General features: G+C 34.0%; 2 protein-coding genes across 8 annotated transcripts in view; both read right to left on the minus strand.

Annotated features, from left to right (window-relative positions):
• LOC101969599 (uncharacterized) overlaps nucleotides 1–1,975 on the minus strand; it is a 171,852-nt gene extending 169,877 nt beyond the window's left edge. For all 5 annotated transcript variants that reach the window (XM_040283177.2, XM_078019519.1, XM_021729725.3 and 2 more), the window contains exon 1: nucleotides 1,837–1,975. In XM_040283177.2, coding sequence (XP_040139111.2) covers nucleotides 1,837–1,838 — 2 coding nt within the window. In that variant the 5' untranslated portion in view covers nucleotides 1,839–1,975. The remainder of the gene's footprint in view (nucleotides 1–1,836) is intronic.
• The window catches only part of Cep57l1 (centrosomal protein 57 like 1), a 65,872-nt gene that overhangs the window by 23,934 nt on the left and 17,106 nt on the right, over nucleotides 1–24,832 (minus strand). For 2 of the 3 annotated variants that reach the window (XM_040283184.2, XM_078019526.1), the window contains exons 2-10: nucleotides 17,582–17,768; nucleotides 16,010–16,189; nucleotides 14,452–14,573; nucleotides 9,552–9,668; nucleotides 8,355–8,432; nucleotides 7,557–7,643; nucleotides 4,294–4,371; nucleotides 3,946–4,181; nucleotides 1,837–1,981 (exon numbers count right to left, since the gene is read on the minus strand). In XM_040283184.2, the coding sequence (XP_040139118.2) occupies nucleotides 1,837–1,981; nucleotides 3,946–4,181; nucleotides 4,294–4,371; nucleotides 7,557–7,643; nucleotides 8,355–8,432; nucleotides 9,552–9,668; nucleotides 14,452–14,573; nucleotides 16,010–16,189; nucleotides 17,582–17,765 (1,227 nt within the window). In that variant the 5' untranslated portion in view covers nucleotides 17,766–17,768. Of the gene's footprint in view, nucleotides 1–1,836; nucleotides 1,982–3,945; nucleotides 4,182–4,293; nucleotides 4,372–7,544; nucleotides 7,644–8,354; nucleotides 8,433–9,551; nucleotides 9,669–14,451; nucleotides 14,574–16,009; nucleotides 16,190–17,581; nucleotides 17,769–24,832 lie in introns of those variants that run through there. The other variant, XM_013360709.4, reaches the window with a different exon arrangement.

Genomic DNA, 24,832 nt, shown 5'->3' on the forward strand with positions numbered 1-24,832 from the left:
GACAGAATTAGACAATACCTATCAAACAACCATAACACATTTCTTCCAAATCCAAATGGTTACTTAGCCATTTCACTTATGCATAGGTATAATCTATAGAGCTAATTCAGGCATTGGCAAATACCTTGTTGTCTACTTGCCAAGAAGGTATTTTTTACTACAGATTAAATTTACCAAGATAATATGCTTGAAAATATTTACTGCTATAGCTATTATGGAATATAACTCAAAATTTCCAAAATAAATATGGTACAGGCTGGGGACATAGCTCAGTGGCAGACTGCTTGCCCAGCAAGTGCAAGGCCTGGGGTTGATTCCCAGCACTGGGGAAAAAAAATTATAGACTGCCTAAGTTCTAAATTGTTATTATTCTCTGGGGCTGGGATTGTGGCTCAGTGGTAGAGTGCTCGCCTAGCATGCATGAAGTGCTGGGTGCAATCCTCAGCACCACATAATGTAAAATAAAGATATTGTGTCTACCTAAAACTAAAAAATAAATAAAATAAATAAAAAATAAATTGTTGTTATTATTCTCATCCTTTCAAGTTTCTCCTATGCAATTCCAAGAAAGTATACAAGCAATATACCTTTCATCCCAAAATAAGCATATAAACATTTTTATTTACTATATGTTTAAAAAGTCAGTAAAATAAAAGTAACCACCTCCAAGGTTTCATTTCTTTCTCTCTTGGTCATAAGCAGAATAAAAGCATAATATTCTGAATCTTTTATTACTGTCCTCTAAAAGTGAGGGGGGTATTTGTGAGGTTAACACATCATCAATTTATATGAATAATGATTATATTTATAAGGAGATAGCTATGTGATGAACATGAAGTTTCCTGGAAAGACTTCCTCTGCCTTCTGTGTGTGTGTGTTGTTGTTGTCATTGTTATTGCTGGGGATCAAACCAAGGGCCTTATGCATGTGAGGCAAGCACTCTACCAACTGAGCTATATCCCCAGCCCTTCCCTCTGCCTTCTGCTCCAGCAGAATAATGGTATCAAAAGTTCAACTATAGAGTCATTGTTTTGGGATAAAACATTATATCTGTAATTCTTCTGTTAAGATATTAAAACAGTTACGCCATTCTTATTAAGACTTCACACACAAGAACAGAGTTAACCTCAATACCCTTGCCATTCTAACTATAGCTAGCTAAGCACAGGTTCTCAGGGAATAGAAGACAGAACAGCTTGTTTAGAGAAAGGGAAAACTGGGATTTTAGGATTGGGGTACTGCTTGAAGATCTAGGCTTACATATGGTACTGTCTAAAAGATCTGTAGACAGAGGGTCATCATTAAGGAATTAGAAGAGAGAGACCAGGGCAAAGAATGCTAAAAGGGTAACATAACAGAAAGGCTGCTAAGGCAATAGCCTAGCTCACAATTTTTTTTTTTTTTTTTGGTGGTATTGGGAGACTGAATTCGAGGTACTATACCACTGAGTTACAGTTTATCTCCACACCTTTTTACTTTTTGAGACAGGATCTTGCTAAACTGCCAAAGCTGGTATCAAACTTGCGATCCTCCTGCTCAACCTCCCCAGTCCTAAGATTACAGGTATGTATAACCACGCCTAGCTTAGCCCATAAATTTCCAAAAGCTTAAGCATATAACTAAACTTTCTTGCTCCTTTTTTAAAATTATTTTTTGGGAGTTATGTTGGAGGCCCATGTGATTTTAACAGGGCAGATGGCTCTATATGATAATAGGACTAAGACTCAAGTCTTTTCACAAGCACACATGCAGACATCAAGTTTGGAAGATCATACAGAGATGAAACACTGATTTTAGATATATTTTTATCAAAAATGTTTACTAAAGTCTTCTTACATTGTCTTGATGCTTCCTCAGTTTGGAAATTTGTTCTCCTTTAATTTCCATTTTCTTTACTAAACGCTCTAGTTCACATTCTATGTCATCACAGACTGAATGGCTTTCAGTTTCTTTCATTTGTTTCAGTAGTTCTTCATGCTCCCTATAAAAGAAAAGCAAATGTTAGGCACCATTGAGGTTTATTTACAGTATATGTCTTGGCCACAATTAGTTTTTTTGCTCAAATTTTAGTCAGAGTTAAATATTAATCTTCAAAAACAATCTCTATCCTGCTGGGCACTTGTAATCCTATTTGTATTCCCAGTTACTTAGGAAGCTGAGGCAGGAGGATTGCAAGTTCAAGGCCAGCCTCAGCAATTTAGTAAGATTCTATCCCAAAATAAAAAGTAAAAAGGCAAAGGATGTAGCACAGTGGTAAAGTGTCCCTGGGTTCAATCTGCAGTACTGCAAACAACAACAACAAATACTATAATCTCTATCTTTAGGACTATCTAATTAAATCTATGTTAAACAAAATCAGGTTCTTGTGATTTGAGATCAGACACATTCAGAAATATCTTAGACTTAGGTTGCTAAACAACCTTATTAAAAAATCTGAATTCTTGATGTTCGTAGCCAAATGTAGTATAACGTTCTGATGTCCCAGGGTAGAGTTATTAAAAGAGCTCTCTTCGGTTTTAGCTATGGAGTTTGAAATATTGTCAACAGAACTAGGTATAAGTCCTATAGAAGTCTCAGTTCAAAATACATAATTCTGCAACTTCTATTGAACATATTTAAGCATGGGGCATAATATATCCCATACACAATTTTCTCTCACTAAGAAGGCTTCAAGTTTGTAATATAAACAAGCCAGTCTAAAACAAGGAATTATTTTCTACTTGTCTAATGAAATCATTCATTTAAATAAAAGATTCCAAAAAACAAAAGGAGAATCTTTCAAAAATAAAAGGCTTTTGTGGCTAGGCATGGTGGTGCATGCCTATAATCCAAGTGGCTTGGGAGGCTAAGGCAGGAGGATTGCAGATTCAAAGCCAGGCTTAGCAACTTAGCGAGACCCTGTCTCAAAACAAAAACAAAAACAAAAACAAAACCAACCAAAAACCCTTTTGTGAGTTAAAATTTAACATCACCAGAGCCTATATGTCAGAATGATACAGGATAACAGTAATATATGTCTGTAAGTATGGGTCTTGAGAATACAGAAACCCCTTAGATTATAATAGTAATTATACATAACTAAAAATATAAATAGTACAATAAATAAAATTTAAAAAAACCAGTGACAATAAATCTGCAAATCAAATAAAAAAGTATGTCCAAATGCCTTTAGGAACTCCTAAATGGCACTGTTCTTAAGCACAAGAAGAAAAGTCAGGTGCCATGGCACATACCTAGAGTCTTGGCAGCTTGGGAGGCTAAGGCAGGAGGATCCCAAGTTCACTCTCAGCAACTTATCAAGGCCCTAAACAATTTATTGAGATTTTGTCTCAAAATAAAAAATAAAAAAAAGGTCTGGGGATGTGATCAGTGGGAAGCATGCCTGAGTTCAATCCTTGGCCCCCCCAAGAAAGAAAGAAAGCGCAAGAAGAAAAAATATGATATCTAAATATCTTGCTGCTGTAGATATTGTTGTAGATCTTGATGGCATATACCTATAATCCCAGTTATTTGGGAGGCTGAGGTATGAGGATCAAAATTTAAGGCTAGCCTAAGCAACTTGGTGAAATCCCATCTTAAAAAATTTGAAAGAATTTTTAAAGGGTATGTATTTCAGTGGTAGAGTGCTTGTCAAGCATGTGTGAGGCCCTTGGATCAATCCCCAGTATTCCTAGCTAATTAAAATAAACAAATCTTACTACTTCTCCTGATAAGCAATAAAAATACTGCCAAGGCATGGTAGTACATGCTTATAATCCCAGTGGCTTGGGAGGCTGAGGCAGGAGGATCGTGAGTTCAAAGCCAGCCTCAGCAACTTGGCGAAGCCCTAAGCAATTCAATGAGATCCTCTAAATAAAATACAAAAAGGGCTGGAGATGAGGCTCAGTGGTTGAGCACACTGGGTTCTATCCCTGGTACCAAAACAAAAACAATAAAAATACTTACATACTCATTTGGTCCAGCTCATCTTGCATTGCCATCAAAAGTTCAGACAAATTGTCACAAATGGAAATGGACTTTTCTGAGTCCTGAGGTACAGCTTTATACCGTGAGGTTTTTCTGGTAGGTCTGTAAAGACATCTAGGCTCAGTCACCTCAGGTTTCTGAAGGCCACACTGGCTACAATGATGCATCATCTTTAAAAGGCTGTACATGCTCCCATTCGCAGAACTGGCTGCAGACTTAAGGGGAAAAGAAATAGCAGAGAACAATTTTAAATGACTGATGTTATTTAATAGCACTCACAAATAAGGTAAAAATTTTTTTAAATCATCTTAATTTTTATCCTCTTACCTTTTCAGCCTCAAAAGGCAGTTCTCTAAGCTTTGAATAAATTTGCTGAGTTGGTCCTCTTTTTAAACTTTTAGTTTTCTAAAGATTGACAAGAAAAAAGTGAGCAAAAAATATTATTATAAAATACATTTATGATATGAAGAACTCAGAACTCAATAGTAAGTAAAAAATATAATTTAAAAATAGAAGACATAATAGACATTTCACTGGAGCAGACAGATAGCAATTGAACATATGAGTAGATAATCAACATCATTAACCATTAGGGAAATGTAAATTAAAATTACAATGAAATATTAAATGACCAAAATAAAAAATAGTAATGACACCAAGTGTTGACAAGGACACAGGGAAATTGGATTACTAACATATTGTTGGTAGGAATACAAAATGGAACAGCCACTTTAGAAGACAGTTTGGCAGATTCTTATGAAGTGAATCATGTACTTATCATGTGACCCAACCATTCACTGTACTCTTGGATATTATGGCAGTGAAATAAAAATTTATATTTTACTCAAAAAACTACCTGTACATAAGTGTTCACAGCAGATTTATCTAAAATAGCCTCAAACTAGAAACAATCCAAATATTCTTAAACACGTGAATGGTTAAACTGGAAATTCATAATATAGAATACTATGCAGAAATAAAACTATGTCTTGATAAATTATGCAACATTTTGGATGGATCTCAAGGATAAAAAGCCAATCTCCAAAGGTTAAATATTATAATGATTCTATTTATGTAATATTTTAAAAATAACAAATCCAAAGATGAAGAACAAATTAGAGACTGTCAGGGGTCAGGGAAGGGGATGTGTAGGTATAAAGGAACAATATAATATTATTAAGTCATGCATGTAAGTAATTTTATCCTCACAATTATTTCCATTTACACATTAGAAAAAGTTATTAAAGACTGAGTGGTAACATAACTTCTCCAACGGTACACAGTAGCCATATAGTGGTGGGATATTTCTACATCTTGATTGTTGTGATGGTAACATGAATCTACATATGTGTTAAAACTACAAAAACTCTTATACAATTAGATTAGTTACCATTAGATTTATATCTCTAATTATGTCCCTATTTTTCTTAGGAACCTTCAATAGTTCCTGTTAATAGCATAAAAGTACAAGTTCTTAACACAGAACCCAAAGGTACAGCCATAATCTCTACCCAAGCTATAATTTCAACTTTAATTTTATTATATATGACCCTGCTTCACACTACTATAGAATTATGGGTCCCTGGAAAAAGCAACAACAATTTCCTCAGACTATAATACATTTCTCTTCATCTCATTCTACTTTAATATTTATAATTCTCCAATGCTGCCTTAAATGCTGATTCTCATTTCACCCTTCACATAGTGCTTTGTCAACACAGCACCACAAGACTGTTTATGCCTCCATTAGCTTTTTATCTCACCCTTTTATATTTGTATATTTACCTGTTTCTCATAAATTCTTCCCTTTATCACACAGAGACCAATCTATATATATATCAAAATGTATAAGTTGTGATATAAGGGAGACCACTAGAGAGGAGACCATGCAAAGAAATGGAGGAGAGGGGGAAAAAGAGGTACTGGGGAATGAAATTGACCAAATTATATTATCTGCATGTATGAACATGCAACAACAATAATACCCCACTGTTATGTGCAATTATAATGTACAAATAAATAAATAAACAAAATTTAAAAATCAAACAAGTGTGAGTTGAATATCCAATTCAGGATATGGAGAAACAGTGTCAGAGACAAGCAGGTCTTTCCTAGAAGGCCTCTTAAAACCTGATCAGCAACATTAGTGCTCCTTCCATTATTAAAGGGAGACATGATTACTTGCAGATTCAGTGAACCTAGGATTTGAACTAAGTACTTTTATAAAGTGATTTTGCTCTCAATTACTCTCTTCTCTTTCAGGAGCCCGTCTTTCTCCAATTTCTTTTACCTTCTCCCTGTACCTTTCACAGTAAATAGGTAAATTTTAAAATATATTCCAATCCACTAATTTATCATATAAATGATGTTATAGGATATAAATATAAGAATAAGCCAACATTTGTTTAATTTGCAAATTACTTATAGCATTTATTTGGTCTGCATTATCAAATCTCAACATACAGAAGGCTGGTGTGTAGCTAAGTGGTTAAACACTTGCCTAGCACGTGAAAGGCCCTGTGTTAAATTCCCTTCACTTCTCCCCTCCAAAAAATCAAAACAAACAAAAACTCAACAAGACATACAACAAATGTTGAAGGAAAGAAAAAAGCAGTGTATATGCGTGTGTATGTATGTGTTTGTGTGTGTACTGGGAAAAAAAATTTTCATTCTTATAGTGGCAAAAAAATGTTCTCCCCTTGAAATATATATATTTTTATGTGTGTGTGTGTGTGTGTGTGTGTGTGTGTGTGTGTGTGTGTGTAGTATTGATCCAAACAAAATATTGGTCCATCTATAAAGTACTAACTTCCCAATTCTTATTTTTAGGCAAATTCAAAGAAAAAAGAGAATAAATAATGATAAATTCCCTATATAATTAACTTAACAAACACCTATAAATTAAGTCTGTAAAAAAAATCCTTATTTTTTATTTTGCATGTACCATATAAAACTGCATTCAGATTTATTGTGCTGTCATCATCTATTACATTGTTTAATGCTCTTTTTAAAAAGTATTACAAAATACACTTCTCTAAGAGCTCAAAATTAGAAAAATGTCTTTCTAGAAAAACTGGACTTATTCCTATTATTTCAGAAAGATACCTACATTGCCCGTTACATGTACTTTTTTGCACTGAGTTTTGTATACAACTGATGTTACTTATTTATTTATTTTGAGAGACTGAGAACCAAACTCAGGCTTTTGTGTATAAGGCAAGCAATCTATCATTAAGCTACAATTCCAGTTATTTATTAATTTATATTCTAAGACAGGGTTTTGCTAAGTTGATGAGGATGACCTCAAACTTGTGATCCTCTTGCCTCAACCTCCCGAGTAGCTGAGAATACAAGTGTATGCCACCATGCACAGTTAGTTACTCTCTTTAACCTAGTTTTTGTGGAATTTTCCTCTGCTTACACTCAAAACCACCATCACTTGACTCATTTCATGGTATTATTGCATGTCTTTTAATGTAAATCTCTTCAAATTCTTTCTGTAAATAGATAGGAATAAAGATTAAAAGGGTGAATAAGTGAGCATTAGCAAATAAGAAAGTGCTGTTTGGGGAAAAGTTTTATATGCATACCTTAGAAGATTTCTTTTTTTCCTTTGAGAGTTTTGATTTTGAAACTGAAGACATTAAAATTTTACTGATTTCAAGTCCAGTTTGAAGCTATAATATTAAAGAAACAATTCATAAAATTGATTGCAACAAGATTCTTTAAATATAATGAAAGATCAGATCTTGGTTTATAAATATTTTAAAAATCTTTTTTGGTAACTGGTGCTATAGAACACATCTGTAGTCTCAGCTACTCAGGAGGCTCAAGGGTAAAAACTGCTTGAGCTAAGGAGTTCAGGGTCAGGTTGGGCAACATACTGTGACTCCCATCTCAAAAGAAAAAAATAGCTTTTTGAGGAAGAAAAGACAAGATACTATTTGTGTGTGAGAAAGTCATTAAATCTACTGGTAATTATAATCATTTTCTGTTTACAAGAGAATAAATTATAACAGACATTAAATTATTATATTATAACATATATGTATCTAAAACTGAAACTAATCTATCCTAGGAGTTATTTCAACTGAGAATTATATATTTGTTAGAATTTCAAGACTAAAAAATCTCTTGGCAATTAATTAAAGCATATGAATATACCAGTTGAAAATTTCATTTTTATAGCAAACAGACAAAACTAACACCCTAAGAAGCAGAAATTAAGAGTCTAGAATATAGGCTTCAGTTAATGAAAATAATATATAATAAAACATATACTGTTTACTGTGATAGCTTTAAATAATGTTATTTACTTCAGTTAATGAAAATAATATATAATAAAACATATACTGTTTACTGTGATAGCTTTAAATAATGTTATTTACCTCTGAAGCCTTGTCTTGAAATAGCTTACGTTGATGCTCTTCTTCTGTAAGTTTTTCTTCTAGATGTTTAATCTTGTCCTGCAAAAGAATAAAAAACTGGGATTGTTCTATAAACAAAAGCCAAATACCCTTTGTTCCTTTTCCAGCCAGAGTACTAGGGGGTCTTGATTTTTAAAAGTTGACAAGTTAAAGCAAAAAATGAGAAAAAGTAATAGCAAAAGATGGTAAGATTTTTTTGAGGGGAGGGTGTGCTTTCTTCCTATGCTTCCTTATCTGCTATTAACCACAAGGAAAATAAAGAGAAAGGAAAGAATGTATACACATATAAGCTTTAGTAACTTCCATTGACCATAACTACAAAACTACTGAGGGTATTAAAGATCTAGAAGGTCAAACAGTCTTGGGTCTCAATATTTCATTCAAAATAGAAAAACATCAATAAATGTCTACCATGCTGCATAAGAAAAAAATGCAGTGTTAGGGGAAGAATAAGGGTAGGAAGATATATAAGAAATATAAGGTGTGGTTCTTGTTACTTAAGAGCATGTGCACTATTATAGTTAGGGAAAAACAAGAAACAATATAATAACAAAGCAATGGATATCATTTGATATGAACCATGTAAACATATAACCATATACATGTAAATATTATATATTCTATCTGTGATGTGGTTCAGAATAGGAAGACAGTACTATTTCCAAGGGAACACATTCCTGAGTGTTGGATAAATCAAGGAAGACATCAAAGAGGAAGAAAAGCTTTGAGAAAATCCCATGAAATACAAGAGATCTGTGCGGGGGGGGGGGGGGGGGGAGAAGAGGAGGAGGAGGAGTGAGGGGAGGAGGAGGAGGAGGAATAAGAAAGGATTTAGAATAGGCTTCACTTGACCACAAGTGGTAAAAGACAATCTTCTCAGTATCCTTTAAGTAAATTATCTGACAAATGAAAATATTCTGTCATTTTAGAAAAAGTCAAAATTACAATTTTACATCAAAATTCAAACTCATTTAGTTGTGACAGAGCACATTAACTTTTATTGCTACAGGCAGGAATTAATGTCTGGATTACTTAAAGTTATAAATGAAGTTTTAAAATGTTAAGATTTACTGTACATTCATATACAATGCTAGTTTTGCTTAACACTCAGGATTTATTCCTGGCATTATCACTTTAAAGACAGAAGCAGAAGCTTACCTCAGCAGTTTTCTGAGTTGTTGTCAATCTAAAACACTCTTTTTCTAAGACATCAAGCTTTTCAAGTTTTGCATGCAGCTTCAACTGATCTTGTTCTTTTTCCCTTTGAAGTTGGGCCTGGAAAGAATTAAAACAAAACAAACAACCAATGCTGAATTTGGCAAGTGATGCCAATGGATCAATAATAATATGATTTCTGAGAATTCAAATACAATATAAATTTACTGTATAAAACACGTACATGCATGTATATACTTTAGGTGCTTACTAGCAAAAACAAGAAAACTAAATACAATGGGCAAAGGAAAGAGTTGTGATACTATATTAGTATCAATGGAATAAGTTCTTCTATGCAACCGTATATAACAATTCTACAAATAAAAATGATTGGCAAAAGAAATAAAGTGTTGCTGGGCACAGTGATGCACACCTGTGATCCTAGTGGCTCAGGGGGCTGAGGCTGGAGGATCACAAATTCTGGGCCAGATTCAGCAACTTAATGAGGCCTTAAGCAACTTAGCCAGACTCTGTCTTGAAATAGTATAAAATGGGCTGGGGATGTGGCTTGGTGGTTAAGCACCTGGTTTAATTCCTAGTGGGGGGGGGGAGGAAGGGATGAGAGTATAACTCAGTGGTAAAGCACTTGCCTAGCATCAGAAAGGCCCTGGGTTTGATCCAGGGGGGAGAACAAATATTAGTTGCTTTGTTGGGGGTTAAAGCAAGAGCTTCGAATAGCTTCGAAGAGAGGTGAGAGAATTTCTAGGATAATGGATATATTCTCTTAGGTATTTGATAGGGGTATGGATTACACAGGTCTATGCATTTACATATAGTGTACAGATCTGTGCATTTTATTCCATGTAAATTATACCTAAAGAAAACATTTTTAATATTGTTAAAAGTCATTAATTATAATATTTACCTAGGAAAGTACTGTGTTTAGATCTTGAGTATGCCCCCATTGGGCCACGTGTTAAGAGTCTTGGTCTGTAGCTTGGCACTATTGGGAGATAGGGAAACTTTAGAAGTGGGCTTATGTGAGGTCTTTGGGGGGCATGATTTGAAGGGGACAGTGGAATCCCAGTTCCTTTCTCTTCTTCTCTTTCATATGCTGGCCATGAGGTGAATGGTTTTGCTCTACCACATGCTCTTGCCAGAATGTGCAGTCACATATTCAAAGCAACAAGGCCAAGCAAAGCATGAACTGAAACTCTGTAAGTAAAATAAACCTTTTTATTTTATAAGTGGATTATTTCAGGTATTTGTTACAGTGACAAAGCTGACTAAAACACATTAGAATTTCTAGATTGTTGGAGAAGCATGCTCAACTTTTTTCATAAGATAAAGTAGTTGCTCTTCTGTTCAATGATTCTGATGTCTAGAATTATCAAAATTAAATTTTTTTCCAATCTGGTAGATGTGAAGTATTATCTTATTGAGCTTTTAATTTGCATTTCCCTGATTACTAATCATATTGATGATGTTTTCCAATAATGTAAGGCTATATGTAATTCCATTTTTCCTGTAAAATGCTTCTTCATAACTCTTGTCCATTTTTGTATTGTTTGTTACTTCTGAGGAGGGGGTCTTTTTTAAAAAGTTCCTCTCCAAAGAGGTCGTAAAAATATTCTACAATTGTTTCTAAATTTTCAAAATTTTTCCTTTTAAGTCTTTAATCCTTCTGGAATTGATTTTATGTATGGTGTGAAATACGGATCCAATTTCAGTTTTTCTAGATCACTTATTGAACTATTATTTCCCCAATGGTCTGCAATTATATATTGAATTTCTGCTAACAGTCCATTCCATTGTTTTGAGATGTTCAGCCATATAAATATTATGTTATCTTGTTATCATAATTTTGATAGCACAATACCTTGTTTCAATGTCTAATAGAGCAAGACCTTCACCTTTTTTGCCTTCAGAATAGTTTGGCTGTTTTGGCTGTTCTTGGACCTTTGTTTTTCTGTATAAATTCTAGAGTTACTCTTTTAAGTTTCTTCAAAACCTATTATATATTTGACCTTTCAAAATCCAGTATTGGGGCTGGGGTTGTGGCTCAGTGGCAGAGTGCTTGTCTCACAAGTATGAGGCACTGGGTTTGATCCTCAGCACCACATAAAAATAAATAAATAAAATAAAGGTATTTAAAAATTTCAGTATTTGGTACTTTTACCCTTTTCAAAGACAATGCAAGGATGTTAGAATTCTGTAAATTATATTTACTCCTTTTTAATTTATAAGCTATCATTCTGATGAATTTTAATCCTCTTTATATTCAAACTACATAAAGCTGTTGTTTTACATAATATTCATTTAGATTTATCCATATATTTACCATCATTTTGCTCTTCATTCCTTCCTGTATCTCTGATCTTCTGTAGAAGAAAGATTTCCTGTCTGAATACATCCTTTATTGTTTCCTTCAGAGCAGATCTACCAGCAACAAATTATCTCCAACTGTTAATTCTGTGTTTGTGGGGTGTGTGAGGGGTACTAGGGATTGAATTAGGGGCGCTCGACCACTGAGGTACTTCTCTAGCCCTATCTATTTATTTTTTGGGTACTGGGGATTGAATTCAGGGGGCACTCGACCACTGAACCACATCCCCAGCCCTATTTTGTGTTTTATTTAGAGACAGGGTCTCACTGAATTGCTTAAAGCCTTGCTTTTGCTGAGGCTGGCTTTGACCTCTCGATCCTCCTGCCTCTGCCTCCCAAACTGCTAGGATTACAGGCATGCGCCACCATGCCCAGCCCTTTTCATTTATTTATTTATTTTTAATTTTTTCTTCTTTTTTTTTTTTAGTTGTAATTGGACACAACACCTTTATTTCACTTATTTATTTTTATATGTGGTGCTGAGGATCAAACCCAGGATCTCCCACGTGCGAGGTGAGCACTCTACCACTGAGCCACAACCACAACCCGCCCCCCTTTTATTTTTTGAAACAGGGTTTCACTAAGTTGCTGAGGCTGGCCTTGAACTTATGATCCTCTTGCTTCAGTTTCCTGTGTGTCTGAGATTACAGGTGTATGCCACTACACCCTGCCAGGCTTTCTTAATCTTAAAATGTCTTTTTTTAAACCTTTATTTCTCAAAGATACTTGCACCAGGCATAAAATTCTAGATCAATAGTTATTTTCTTTTAATACCTTCAGTTTATCAGTCTACTTTCTTTTGGATTCAATATAGTTGAAAAGTTAGCTATTGCTTTAATGATCATTCCTTTGTAATTATCTTTTCTGGCTACTCTGAAGACTTGTTTTTATTATTTACCTTATTATGAGATTTCTGAGTAAAGCTTTATTTAGATTCATTTTGCTTTGATTTTATACAGCTTCTTGAATCATTGGTGGGATTTTTTTTTAGAAAATTCCTAGCCATTATCTCTTCAAATATTGTGTCTGCCCCACTTTCCTTCTGAAACTCCAATTACACGTAAGTTAGACCTTCTCACTCTGCTTTCTGAATTTACTATCATTTTGTCTCTTCATTCATCTGGATGATTTCTACTTTCGTTTTATTAATTCTCTCTTCCATTGCTGAGAAGAATCTTTTTTGTTCGAGTCCATCCCATTTATTAGTTCTTGATTTTATTTCTTATGCTTTAAGAGTCTTGTTAAGGAAGTAGGGGCCTAATCCAACACAATGAAGATTTGGGCCTACTTTTTCCTCTATTAGGTGCAGGGTCTCTGGTCTAATTTGTAAATCTTGATTCACTTTGAATTGAGTTTTGTGCTTGGTGAGGGATCGGGGTTTCATTCATTTTGCTGCATACGGATTTCCAGTTCTCCTAGCACCATTTGTTGAAAGGCTATCTTTTCTCCAATGTATGTTTTTGGCACCTTTATCTAGTATGAGATGATTGCATTTATGTGGATTTGTCTCTATGTCTTCTATTCTGTACCATTGGTCTATATATCTGTTTTGGTGCCAATACCATGCCATTTTTGTTATTTAGTTATTTGTATTAGTTATTGATGGACCTTTATTCACTTATTTGTTTGTATATGGTGCTGAGAATTGAACCCCTCACACATGCTAGGCAATCACTATACCACTGAGCCACAACCCCAGCCCTCTTTTTAAAAATATTCTATCCAGGGGCTGGGGTTGTGGCTCAGTGTTAGAGGGCTTGCCTCACATGTGTGAGGCACTAGGTTCAATTCTCAGCACCACATATAAATAAATGAATAAAATAAAGGTTCATCAACACTAAAACATATTTTAAAATATTCTATCCAGTTTTTCTTTGCAAAAAGGCTGGTTCAAATGACCCAATCTATCTATCATTACTACAAGTGGAAATCTCCTAAATGTAGCTTTATATCTGTGTTAGCCAGTTCTTCATCACTGTGACCAGAGTACCTGACATAAACAAATTAAAGGAGGAAAAATTTAGTGTGGTTCACACTTTCAGTCCACAGTTGGCTGGCTCATTGCTTTGGGCCAGAGGTAAGACTGAACATCATGGCAGAAAGGTGTGGCAGAAGAAAGCTGCTCAGTTCGTGGTAGCTATGAAGAAAAAAGATGAAGGAAGGGTCCAAGGACAAGATATAGTCCCCAAGGGCAAAGCCCCAAGGACCCACTCACTTCAACTAGATTCCAACTCCTACAGCTTCCACTGCCTCCCAGTAGTTCATTCAGCTATCATTGGATTAATCCACTGAAGCCAGAGCCCTCATGATCCAATCACTTCCCAAAGTCCCATTTTCTGAACATTTCTATGTTGGGGAACAAAGCCTTCAATACTTGTGCTTTTTTTTTAGGGGATATTCCATATCCAAACCATAACAATATCCTATTTTACCTAATGTTATGACAATTTTTCTATGTTAAATTTTCTTCAAATACATATTAAATTATATTGTCACCCTTTTTGGAAAACATGCTCACCTGTTGTTCTAAGATCATATTCTTTTCTCGTTCTACATTGAGAACCATTCTCTTTGTATATTCTAGTTGCTTCTCTAGAAGAGTACAGCGTGACTGGGCTGAGCGTAACTGTAAACTTATACCTATGAAAAAGGCAAAACATGAGTCAATTAGTTGATGATCACATAAATCAGAGATTTGTTATCATGAAAAACAATATATAAAAATTGCCTGTCAACAGTTAAATGGTAAAGAAAATATGTACACACACACACACACACACAAAATAGTAATAGTCATAAAGAAGAATGAAATCCTCACATTTGCAGAAAAATGGATGAAACTAGAGAATATCATGTTGAGAAAAATAAGACAGACACAGAAGGACAAGTACATTTTCTCTCATATGTGGAAACTCTACAAAAATAAATAACATGAAAGAAGAAGGATCATTTAGGTGTGGGAAAAGAGGTTGGACAGGGGCAGGGTAGAAGAATAATGGACAGATGTGATGCATCGATCAATGCACAATATAGGCATGTACAGAAATATCACAGTGAATCATATACATTCTGTGATTACCTCATTAATTATAGATAACTGGTTTACATGTTCTCCCCCTGAAAGTCTAGAAAGCATACTTCTTCCTTTTTTTTTTTTCTTTGCTTTGTCTTTTGTTCTTTTCTTTGGTAGTACTGGGGACTGAACTCAGGGCCTTGTATGCATTAGGTGAGTGCTCTACCATTGAGCTACATCCCCAGTCTAGAAGGCATACTTTTGAAAGAGGAGAGATCAGCGTCTTGTGAGAGATAAATACCCTGGTTGTTTTGGAAACAGCACCATCTATGAAAGCAGAGGATGTTAAGTCTTTTAGCTATCAATACATTTCTTGTCTTTCAGGAAAATCAGGAAAATGCACAAATATTGTTCTCATTTTCCTCCTCTCTTGACTACTGACTACACAGTTAACTCTACAGAGGCAAGAAATTTATTTCTAATCCTTTTCTTTTCTCTCTTCCATTTTTGTCCAGTTGCCTCAGAAATTTTTTTTTCCTCTCCATTATTCATTCTGGTGAGGTGTTTTGTTTTTTAATTTTTGGACTGGGAATTGAATCCATGGGGCAATTTACCACTGGGGTATATCCTCAGTCCTTTTTATGTATTTATTTTTATTTTGAGACAGGATCTCATTAAGTTGCTTAGAGCCCTGATAATTTGCTGAGGCTGGCCTTGATTTTGGGATCCTCCAGCCCAGCCTCCAAAGTCTCTGGGATTAAAAGTGTCTGCCACCATGCTTGGCTTCATTCTGTTTTAAAGATGAAACACAAACTTGAGCTTTGTTTATAATTTTTCTTTTAATCTCAACTATTTATGAACTGGGAAAACAGATATAAAGAGATAAATTCAAAGATACAGTCATTTCTCACAAATATCTATATGTCTGAGAATAAGGCCTCAAGGTTTCAATATATATATATATAAACAAAGATATTTGAAAAATCCACTCAGACTGAAATTATTATTTTCAAATTGTAAACTCTAGTAACCCTTCATTTCTGAGAACTATTGTATTTTTTACCTTTTTTCTGCTTTATCAGTTCCTGGTGTGCCAGATTTCTCTCATTTGTTTCATTCTCCAAAGCCTTTTTATACTGCGCTGCTTCTCTAGAAAGAATGTTCAGGTTATCTTCAGCTTGTGTTCTCTCCAGCTCTAAACGATGAATCTTTTCCTGAAGAGTTCTTAAGGCCAAAATAAGAGCTGTTGTGGGGGTGGTAGCAAAAAAAAAAAACGGAAGTTTTTGAAGACTTAAAATCATAGTAACATGGAACAACAACAACAAAAAATGAGGAGTATATTTTTCGTTAGTGGCCAGAAAAATGTAGAAGTAATGTATATTCTTCATAAAAATAAAAAATGACTAAAACTCTAAAGAGGGATAAATTTTCTATAAAATATCTTATAAAAGCAATAATCAACCATTATATTAGTGATTATTAGGACTGAGAAAGCTAAGAACCACAGTTAAATAAAATGAATATTTTCAAGTGAAAGGATGTTGGGAATTTTAGGTTTAAAGTTAAAGGGTTTTTCTAGTTTTCAATGTGTTCAGTTTTAGACAAACTACATTTATTATTGCTATGTCCCAGATATATATCAAGAATCAGGATATAAGAAGTAGAATAGATTTTTTTTCTGTGGCAGGGGGTATAATCTAATAGTTGACTTCAGGCTTATAAGACTGTAAGGAGTACACATATACTACTGTGATGTTTTTATTCAGCTGCATTAATATCGTCATGATTCAGATCAATTCAGAGTTACAAAATTTTCAAATACTATTTTATACTTTGTATTCAATTATAACTTTAAGGTATAAAATTAGAGATGAACAGAATGAAAATGTTAAAGTTAACTTTCCTGTGGTTTATATCCAATTAGATGTCTGTTAGAGATTATCATTTAGTTTTTATGAGTGAGATGAATTATATTTATTACTCTTTATATGGTACCCAGAGCTGAATCAGTGATATAGATTACTGTTTCTTGTGATTTATCCCACAAAGCTAAACTATTTATTAACAGAAGTCATTATTACAGAATATTAAAAATCAAGTGATAATTAGCATTATATAATTTATGACATAGGGTATGCCTGGAGTCATAAATATTTTCCTAATTAAATTTTAAGATCCTCCAATTTATATCCAAAAATTATAATATTCACATTTTGCAGTTATTCAGATATGTCTTCCAAAAAGATTTTCCATATGCAACTTCTGAATCTAATCTTTGAATAAGACTAATTCCATTTAATTCACTAGCATTCTAATCATCTAGTTTAGAAGGATTCCAAATCTGACCTTCCATTCTTCAAAGAGTATTTTATTGTTTTCTAAATGCTTTTATGATAAACCTGTGTTATACACTCATCTGCTTATATTAATCATCATTTTATAGCTGAAGAAGCCAAAATAAAGAGTGTTAAGTTACTTGTTTAGGTTCATAGAAATATAGCAATAGAATTAACATTGGAAGTTTCATTAAAATTAAATATAAAATCATATTATTTTCTACATAAAAAAGGTAGGTTTTCATGATATATTTTGTACCATCCCTCTAATTTTATATAAAATTTTATGTTATCATTACCTTGGCTATTTGGGCTATGAAACATTTTAGGAGAGGTGACTTCTAAGTTCAATTCTGATTGATGGCAATTCTGATTCATCTTGGGTGGCAATTCTGATTCATTTTTGGTGAATGATGAAACAAATACTCTTTCTGGAGGTTTAATGTAGCTTCCTATTACACTAGGTATTAATTCTGAATCCATTATCTGTAGAGAATAAAGGTATAGCATCATTGTCTCCTATTTGAAGGATGAAAACATTATACAAAAATTCAGAGAACCCAACTACAACTAATATATATGTACATATATATATATATACATACATATGTATATACATATATATTAGTTGTAGTTGGACATAGTACCTTTATTTTATTTTTAAAATAATGTTTATATATATATAAACATTATTTTAAAAATATTCATTTTCGAGAAATTTGAGATGCTTATGGGATAACAATACATTGAATTTGTTATGGCACTGGTCAAAGAACTTTGCTTGTACCGATCCACTAAATTGTCAAGGCAATTCTATGAGACATAACTATTAATTTCTTTTTACATGAGGCAACTAAGAAAACTTGCCCAGGGCCAGGCAGGTATTAAGCAGATAAACTGGGATTTGAATGCAGATAACCTGAATCAGTGTTCTGCCCTGAATAGAGCCATATCAATTATATAAATGAATAAGGCATTTAAGAAGAATGGTTTAGAATAAAGATAAGAATTTGGAAGTTATCAATATATAAAGATGGCAGACAAAGCCACAAATATTCACTTAGCTATAGAATCTGCTTATTTCTTAAGTGTGGGCCTTTAATCATTTAGATGGAAATACTTTGAGTATGTTTAATAAAAGTGCAGATTGCTGGGCCTCATCCAGATTGACAGAAACAGAATCTCTGGGAGTAAGGTCCAGAAATACAGAGTTTTAATTAACTACTCAAATCAGTAATTTTATGCAAATGAAAGTCTGAAGATCAACAATGAGGAATCAGCAAAGATATGTATAATATGACAGAGAGTTTATTACAAGGATAAACAATAAGAGTAAACAAATTCTGAAAAGAGATAGTAAGTAAGAGTATAGGCAAGTCTTTGATTTTTTGGTTTTCAAAAACATAATTTCAGCCTACTAATTGGGAACAAATTCTTACCACACACACATAATACAGCACTAATTTCTAGAATATATAAAGAACTCAAAAATCCTTAACACCAAAAAAACCAAATAACCCAATCAATAAATGGGCCAAGGAACTGAACAGACACTTCTCAGAAGATATACAATCAATCAACAAATACATAAAAAAAGTGTTCAACATCTTTAGCAATTGGAGAAATGCAAATCAAAACTACTCTCACCAGTCAGAATGGCAGCTATTAAGAATACAAACAACAATAAGTGTTGGGGTGAAGATATGGGGAAAAAGGTACACTCATACACTGCTGGTAGAATTGCAAATTGGTGCAGCCAATATGGAAAGCAGTATGGAAATTCCTTGGACAACTGGGAGGAACCACCATTTGACCCAGCTATCTCTCTCCTTGCTCTAAACACAAAGAACTTAAAAACAGCATACTACAGGGACACAGTCACATCAATGTTTATACCAGTACAATTCACAGTAGCTAAACTGTGGAACCAACCTAGATGCCCTTCAATAGATGAATGAATAAAAAGATGTGACATATATACCCAATGGAATATTACTCATCAATAAAAGAGAATAAAATCATGGCATTTGCAGGTAAATGGATGGCATTGGAGAATATAATGCTAAATTAGCCAATCCCGAAAAAACCAACTGCCAAATGTTTTCTCTGATGTAAGGAGGCTGATTCATAGTAGGGTAGGGAGGGGGAGCATAGGAAGAACAGAGGAACTCTAGATAGGGCAGAGGAATGGGAGGGAAAGGCAAGGGGCCATGGGGTTAGAAATGATGGTGGAATGTGATGTACATTATTATCCAAAGTACATGTATGAAGACATGAATTGGTGTGAATATACTTTATATACAACCAGAGATATGAAAAATTGTGCTCTATATGTGTAATAAGAATTGTAATGCATTCTGCTATCACATATAAATAAAAACATTAATAAAAAAGTATAATGCTAATGTAAATAACTTGAAGTTTAATGATATTTGCATATGAAAAGTAAAAATGTGAGATCAGGTCCAATTAATTATTTTAAATTTTACACAGAATTCTAAATGTTGTCAAAATTTAAGACACATTTTATTTTTTGTTTCTGTGGCTATGTTTGATCTTCACGTCTACTAATACTAAGCAACTAAAAGGACATGTTTCTTTGGAAAAAAAAAAAAGAATATGAACAACAATAAGTGTTAGTGGGGAGGTGGGGAAAAAGGCACATTGCTTGTGGGACTGCCAATTGGTGTAGCCAAAATGGAAAGCAGTATGGAGAATCCTTGGAAAACTGGAAATGGAACCACCATTTGACCCAGCTATCTCTCTCCTCACTCTATACACAAAGGACTTAAAAACAGCATACCACAGGGACACAGCCACATCAATGTTTATACCAGTACAATTCACAGTAGCTAAACTGTGGAACCAACCTAGATGCCCTTCAGTAGATGAATGAATAAAGAAAATGTGGTGTGTATATATGTACAATGGAATATTATTCAGCATTTAAAAGAGAATAAAATCATGGCATTTGCAGGTAAATGGAGAATATAATGCTAAATGAAATTAGCCAATCCCAAAAAACCAAATGCCGAATGATTTCTCTGATTTAAGGATGCTGATTCATAATATGTGTGTGGGGGGGATTAAATGAACTTTAAATAGGGGGAAAAGGGGAGGGAAGGGATGGGGCACAGGGGTAAGAAAGAAGGTGGAATTCGATGGCCATTATTACCTAAGTATTCAATGGCCATTATTACCCTAAGTACATGTTTGAAGACACGAAGGATGTGACTACTTTATGTACAAGAAGAGAGATGAAAAATTGTGCTCTATATGTGTAATATGAATTGTAATACATTCTGTTGTCATACATAACAAATTAAAATTTAAAAAATTTTAAAAACATAATTTCAGGGCTGGGAATGTGCCTCAGTGGTAGAGCACTTACTTGTCTAGCATGTGCAAAAGCCCCAGATTCAATCCCCAGCTCTGCAAACAACAACAGCAACAAATAAATACATAATACATAGATATTGGTTTGCTTTTTTTTAAGAGAGAGAGAGAGAGAGAGAGAATTTTAATATTTATTTTTTAGTTTTCAGCGGACACAACATCTTTGTTTGTATGTGGTGCTGAGGATCGAACCCGGGCCGCAAGCATGCCAAGTGAGCGCGCTACCGCTTGAGCCATATCCCCAGCCCATATTGGTTTGCTTTTTAAAGTAAGAAATAATAAAACAGACTATATTGGTTTGCTTTTTAAAGTAAGAAATAATAAAACAGACTATTAAAAACTATAAAAATCTTCTCATCAGATTTAACCATTTTTATAATTTCTCTAAGAATAAAAAGTACCATTCGTTAAACAAAGGAAAAAAGAAAAACAAGAACAAGATCAGACCACTCATACTTGTACTCTGGAGTCCACATAAAAGCTTCTAAACTCCTAGAACTTTGAGAAATAGACTGCAAAGACTTCCACAGGCCCTGGTAGCTATCCAGACACAACAGGGTAAAGAACAACTTTGTTCCTGCCAAGGATCACGATTTAAGACCCTACTCTGACACCTGGTATTCCTTCTTTAATTCACACATCACTAACAATTTTTTCATCATATCCACAGTATCCTGGCTCTTTTTATGGAAAATTAATCCCTTCTTTAAAATCCCACAGTGAAAAGAAATAAAATTCCTGTAGCACTTTTATAATTTTCCAGAAAAGTGGTGTATTCCTAATTCAAACATACATTTCTTATATTTTCCAAGGGTAATATAAAACACCTCCCAAATTACACATCATAGTTGCTCTGGGATCCTATAAAACTGAAAATTTCATTGTCTAATAAGCATAACATTCAAATTAATTGCTAAAGGATTAAAATTGTTTTGAAGTAAAAATAAGTACCAAATGACCACTGCCAGGGAGTTCTTAATTCAAATATGTATCTTACAAAACCCAGCTAGTTATACAATCACTGCTAACTTTTCCCTGCTTGTAATGGAATGGAGACCCTCAGAATCCCTACCAGAGGAAAGTCCTGTCTACAGCAATTTAAATAAGAATTCTAATTGGTTGGGTGCAGTGGAGCCCATAATCCCAGCACCTGGGGAGGCTGAGGCAGAGGATTTAACAATTTAAATTGTTCAAATTTAAACAATTTTAATAGTTCAAAACAATTTAGTGAGGCACTAAGCAACACAGAGAGACCCTGTTTCAGAATAAAATATAAAAAAGGTCGGGGGATGTGGCTCACTGATTAAGCACTCATGGGTTCAATCCTGGGTACAAAAAAACATGTAATCAGCTTCCATTCTTGCTACTTACTTCCTGCCAGAGTACCTCTTTCACACAGAAAAGCTGTGTCCTCCCCAGGGGTGAATGTATACTTCTGTATCTATGTATAAGACTAGAAAGTGAATTAATGTTTCTGACATCCTTATATATGTTACAATTTTCTTTCTCACAGAAAGGAATACTGGTTTTATAGTGCTACTGCTTTCCTAACTACATGTAACAACATTGCTTTTATGTGGATCTGTGGAAAATCTATGCAGAGTGTCAACTGTCAATGTCAACCTACTTAATAATTCTTAATATGAAATCTGTTAGTGTAATTTGTACACTATATAATATTTAAGAATTTAAAAATGGCCCATAATCCCATTATATGAAAACCTTTGTTAACATGTGAAAAAAAAATAACGCAATATATCTAAAAATAACAAAACAGCACAGAAATACATAAAACAAAAAGTAAAAAATGTTCTATTCCTGGGGCTGGGGTTGTGGCTCAGCGGTAGAACGCTCGCCTAGCATGTGCAAGGTGCTAGGTTTGGTCCTCAGCACCACATAAAAATAAATAAATAAAATAAAGGTATTGTGTCTAACTCAACATATGTGTGTATGTGTGTGTGTGTGTTCTATTCCTGGGCTGCTAATTCTGAATTACACCCACAGCTTTCCCCTCTCTGAAAATGTCCATTATTGACGATTCATAAGAACATAAAATTATTTATATACCTAAGCAAAACAGCAATTATTTATATACCTAAGCACTTTTCTTTTGGTGACTCTTCTGTCATATATAATCAGAAGGCAATGCAGGAAAAGTTTTTTCAAATTCTAGAATCATGGCAATATTTTCAATTAAGGCACCACTGATTGATTCCTTACCATTACATCTCTTTGGGCTATTGCTAACTCTCTTGGATAAAGGGTTGATGAACTAATTCTTTTCTCATGCATTTTCCTCATCATGTTTATGGATTTGGGAACAGGAATGAATCTGCATGGTTCCAAAAAGGGATATGACATAATGGAAAGGGCTCTGGATTAAATCAGAAGACCTGGGTTCTTTCCTGTTTCTGACACTTCTATGGAATGTAATCTTAAGTCATTTCCTTTCTTTTGGCTCTGAAAATATAAAATATTATATAAATATACAGTGGTAGAAATAGCAGTGATGATAAACTCTTTACCATTCTTTTCTGGGAGTTTCAGTTTCCTTAGAATTTAGTCTTTGCCAATATTAATCTGACATAAATTCTTCTTTTCCTTCCTTAATAATTCAATTTTCTGTATTTCTCCAATTTCCCTAATTCTTCTGAATTTTCAGGTTTCCATTCCCCTAATAAACAATGTAATCCCTCTTTAAAATTATACACATAAAAATTATATGTACATATAATTGTATATGTACATATATGTACATATAATGTATATATATATATCATGTGTGTTGTACATAATATATATGTGTGTGTATATACATACATACATATATGTGTGTGTGTGTGTGAGGCATTATGGAGCACACCTGTAATTCCAATGACTTGTGAGGGTGATGGAGAAGGATTACAAGTTTGAGGTCAGACTCAGCAATTTAGGAAGGCCCTAAGAACCTAGGGATACCCTGTCTCAAAATAAAACATAAAAAGTGGGGGCTGGGGATGTGGCTCAGTTGGCTCAGCAGCCCTGGGTTCAAGATCCCCAGTGCCAATATATATATGTGTGTGTGTGTGTGTGTGTATATATATATATATATATATATACAATTTATATAATATATATATTGTATATAAATATATACACACATACGATATATATATGTATATGTATTTTCTTGACACTAAATTATTCCTGTAGATTTTATAAGTTTACATTTCTAGAAATTACCTTTTGGGCTTTTGTTCATATAATGCTTTTTCTTACTTCCATTTTCCCTAATGAGCAAATGTACCTATAACCTATATTACCTATATTATTTTACAAAGTAGCATAGCATAATGATTAAAGGGCAGGCACTGCAGCAAGACTCCTGGGGAATGAATCCTGGACGATCCTCAGCAAGTTTCCTCCTAAGATAAGAATAAGATTATCGGCCTATTTCAAAGAATTATATATAATGAATGAACATAAAGTAGTGAAATAGAAGTTGGGTGTACTGGTGCCTGGCTGTAATCCTAGCAGCTCAGGAGTTTATGAGGCAGGAGGATCAAAAGTTCCAAACCAGCCTCAGCAACTCAGTGAGGCCCTAAGCAATTTAGAGAAATCCTTTCTCAAAAATAAAATAAAAAGGGGGTGTTGCTGGGGATGTGGCTCAGTGGTTAAGCACCCTTGGCTCAATTCCTGGTACAAAAAAAAAAAAAAAGTATTGGAATAGAGCTTGGTACATGATAGGCACTCAATAAATTTTAGTTATCTATTATAGGTTGAACATTCCAATTCTGAAATGCTTCAAAATATGACAGTTTTTTATGTTGATGCTCAAAATGTTTTGGATTTTTAAATTAAGATTACTGAACTGGTAAAATCTATGCAAACATTCCAAAGCCTGAAAACCTGAAATCTGAAACACAGGTGGTCCCAAACATTTTGGATAAGGGATACTCTACCTGTGTTGATATTTTAAAAAACTGTATAGTTTGGATAGTATATCCAAAGTTTTGTCATTAAAATTACTGACATGCCTAATGATACTGAGAAACCATAACCCCCCTACCCCGCAAAAAACTCTTCTGAATTATCAAAAACTAAATTAGAACTGAGGTTATTTAGCTCAGTGGCAGAGTGCTTGCCTAGTAGGTGTGAGGCCCAGGAACAACAAC

Source organism: Ictidomys tridecemlineatus, chromosome 8, assembly GCF_052094955.1.
Source record: "Ictidomys tridecemlineatus isolate mIctTri1 chromosome 8, mIctTri1.hap1, whole genome shotgun sequence".
Classification (NCBI taxonomy): domain Eukaryota; kingdom Metazoa; phylum Chordata; class Mammalia; order Rodentia; family Sciuridae; genus Ictidomys; species Ictidomys tridecemlineatus.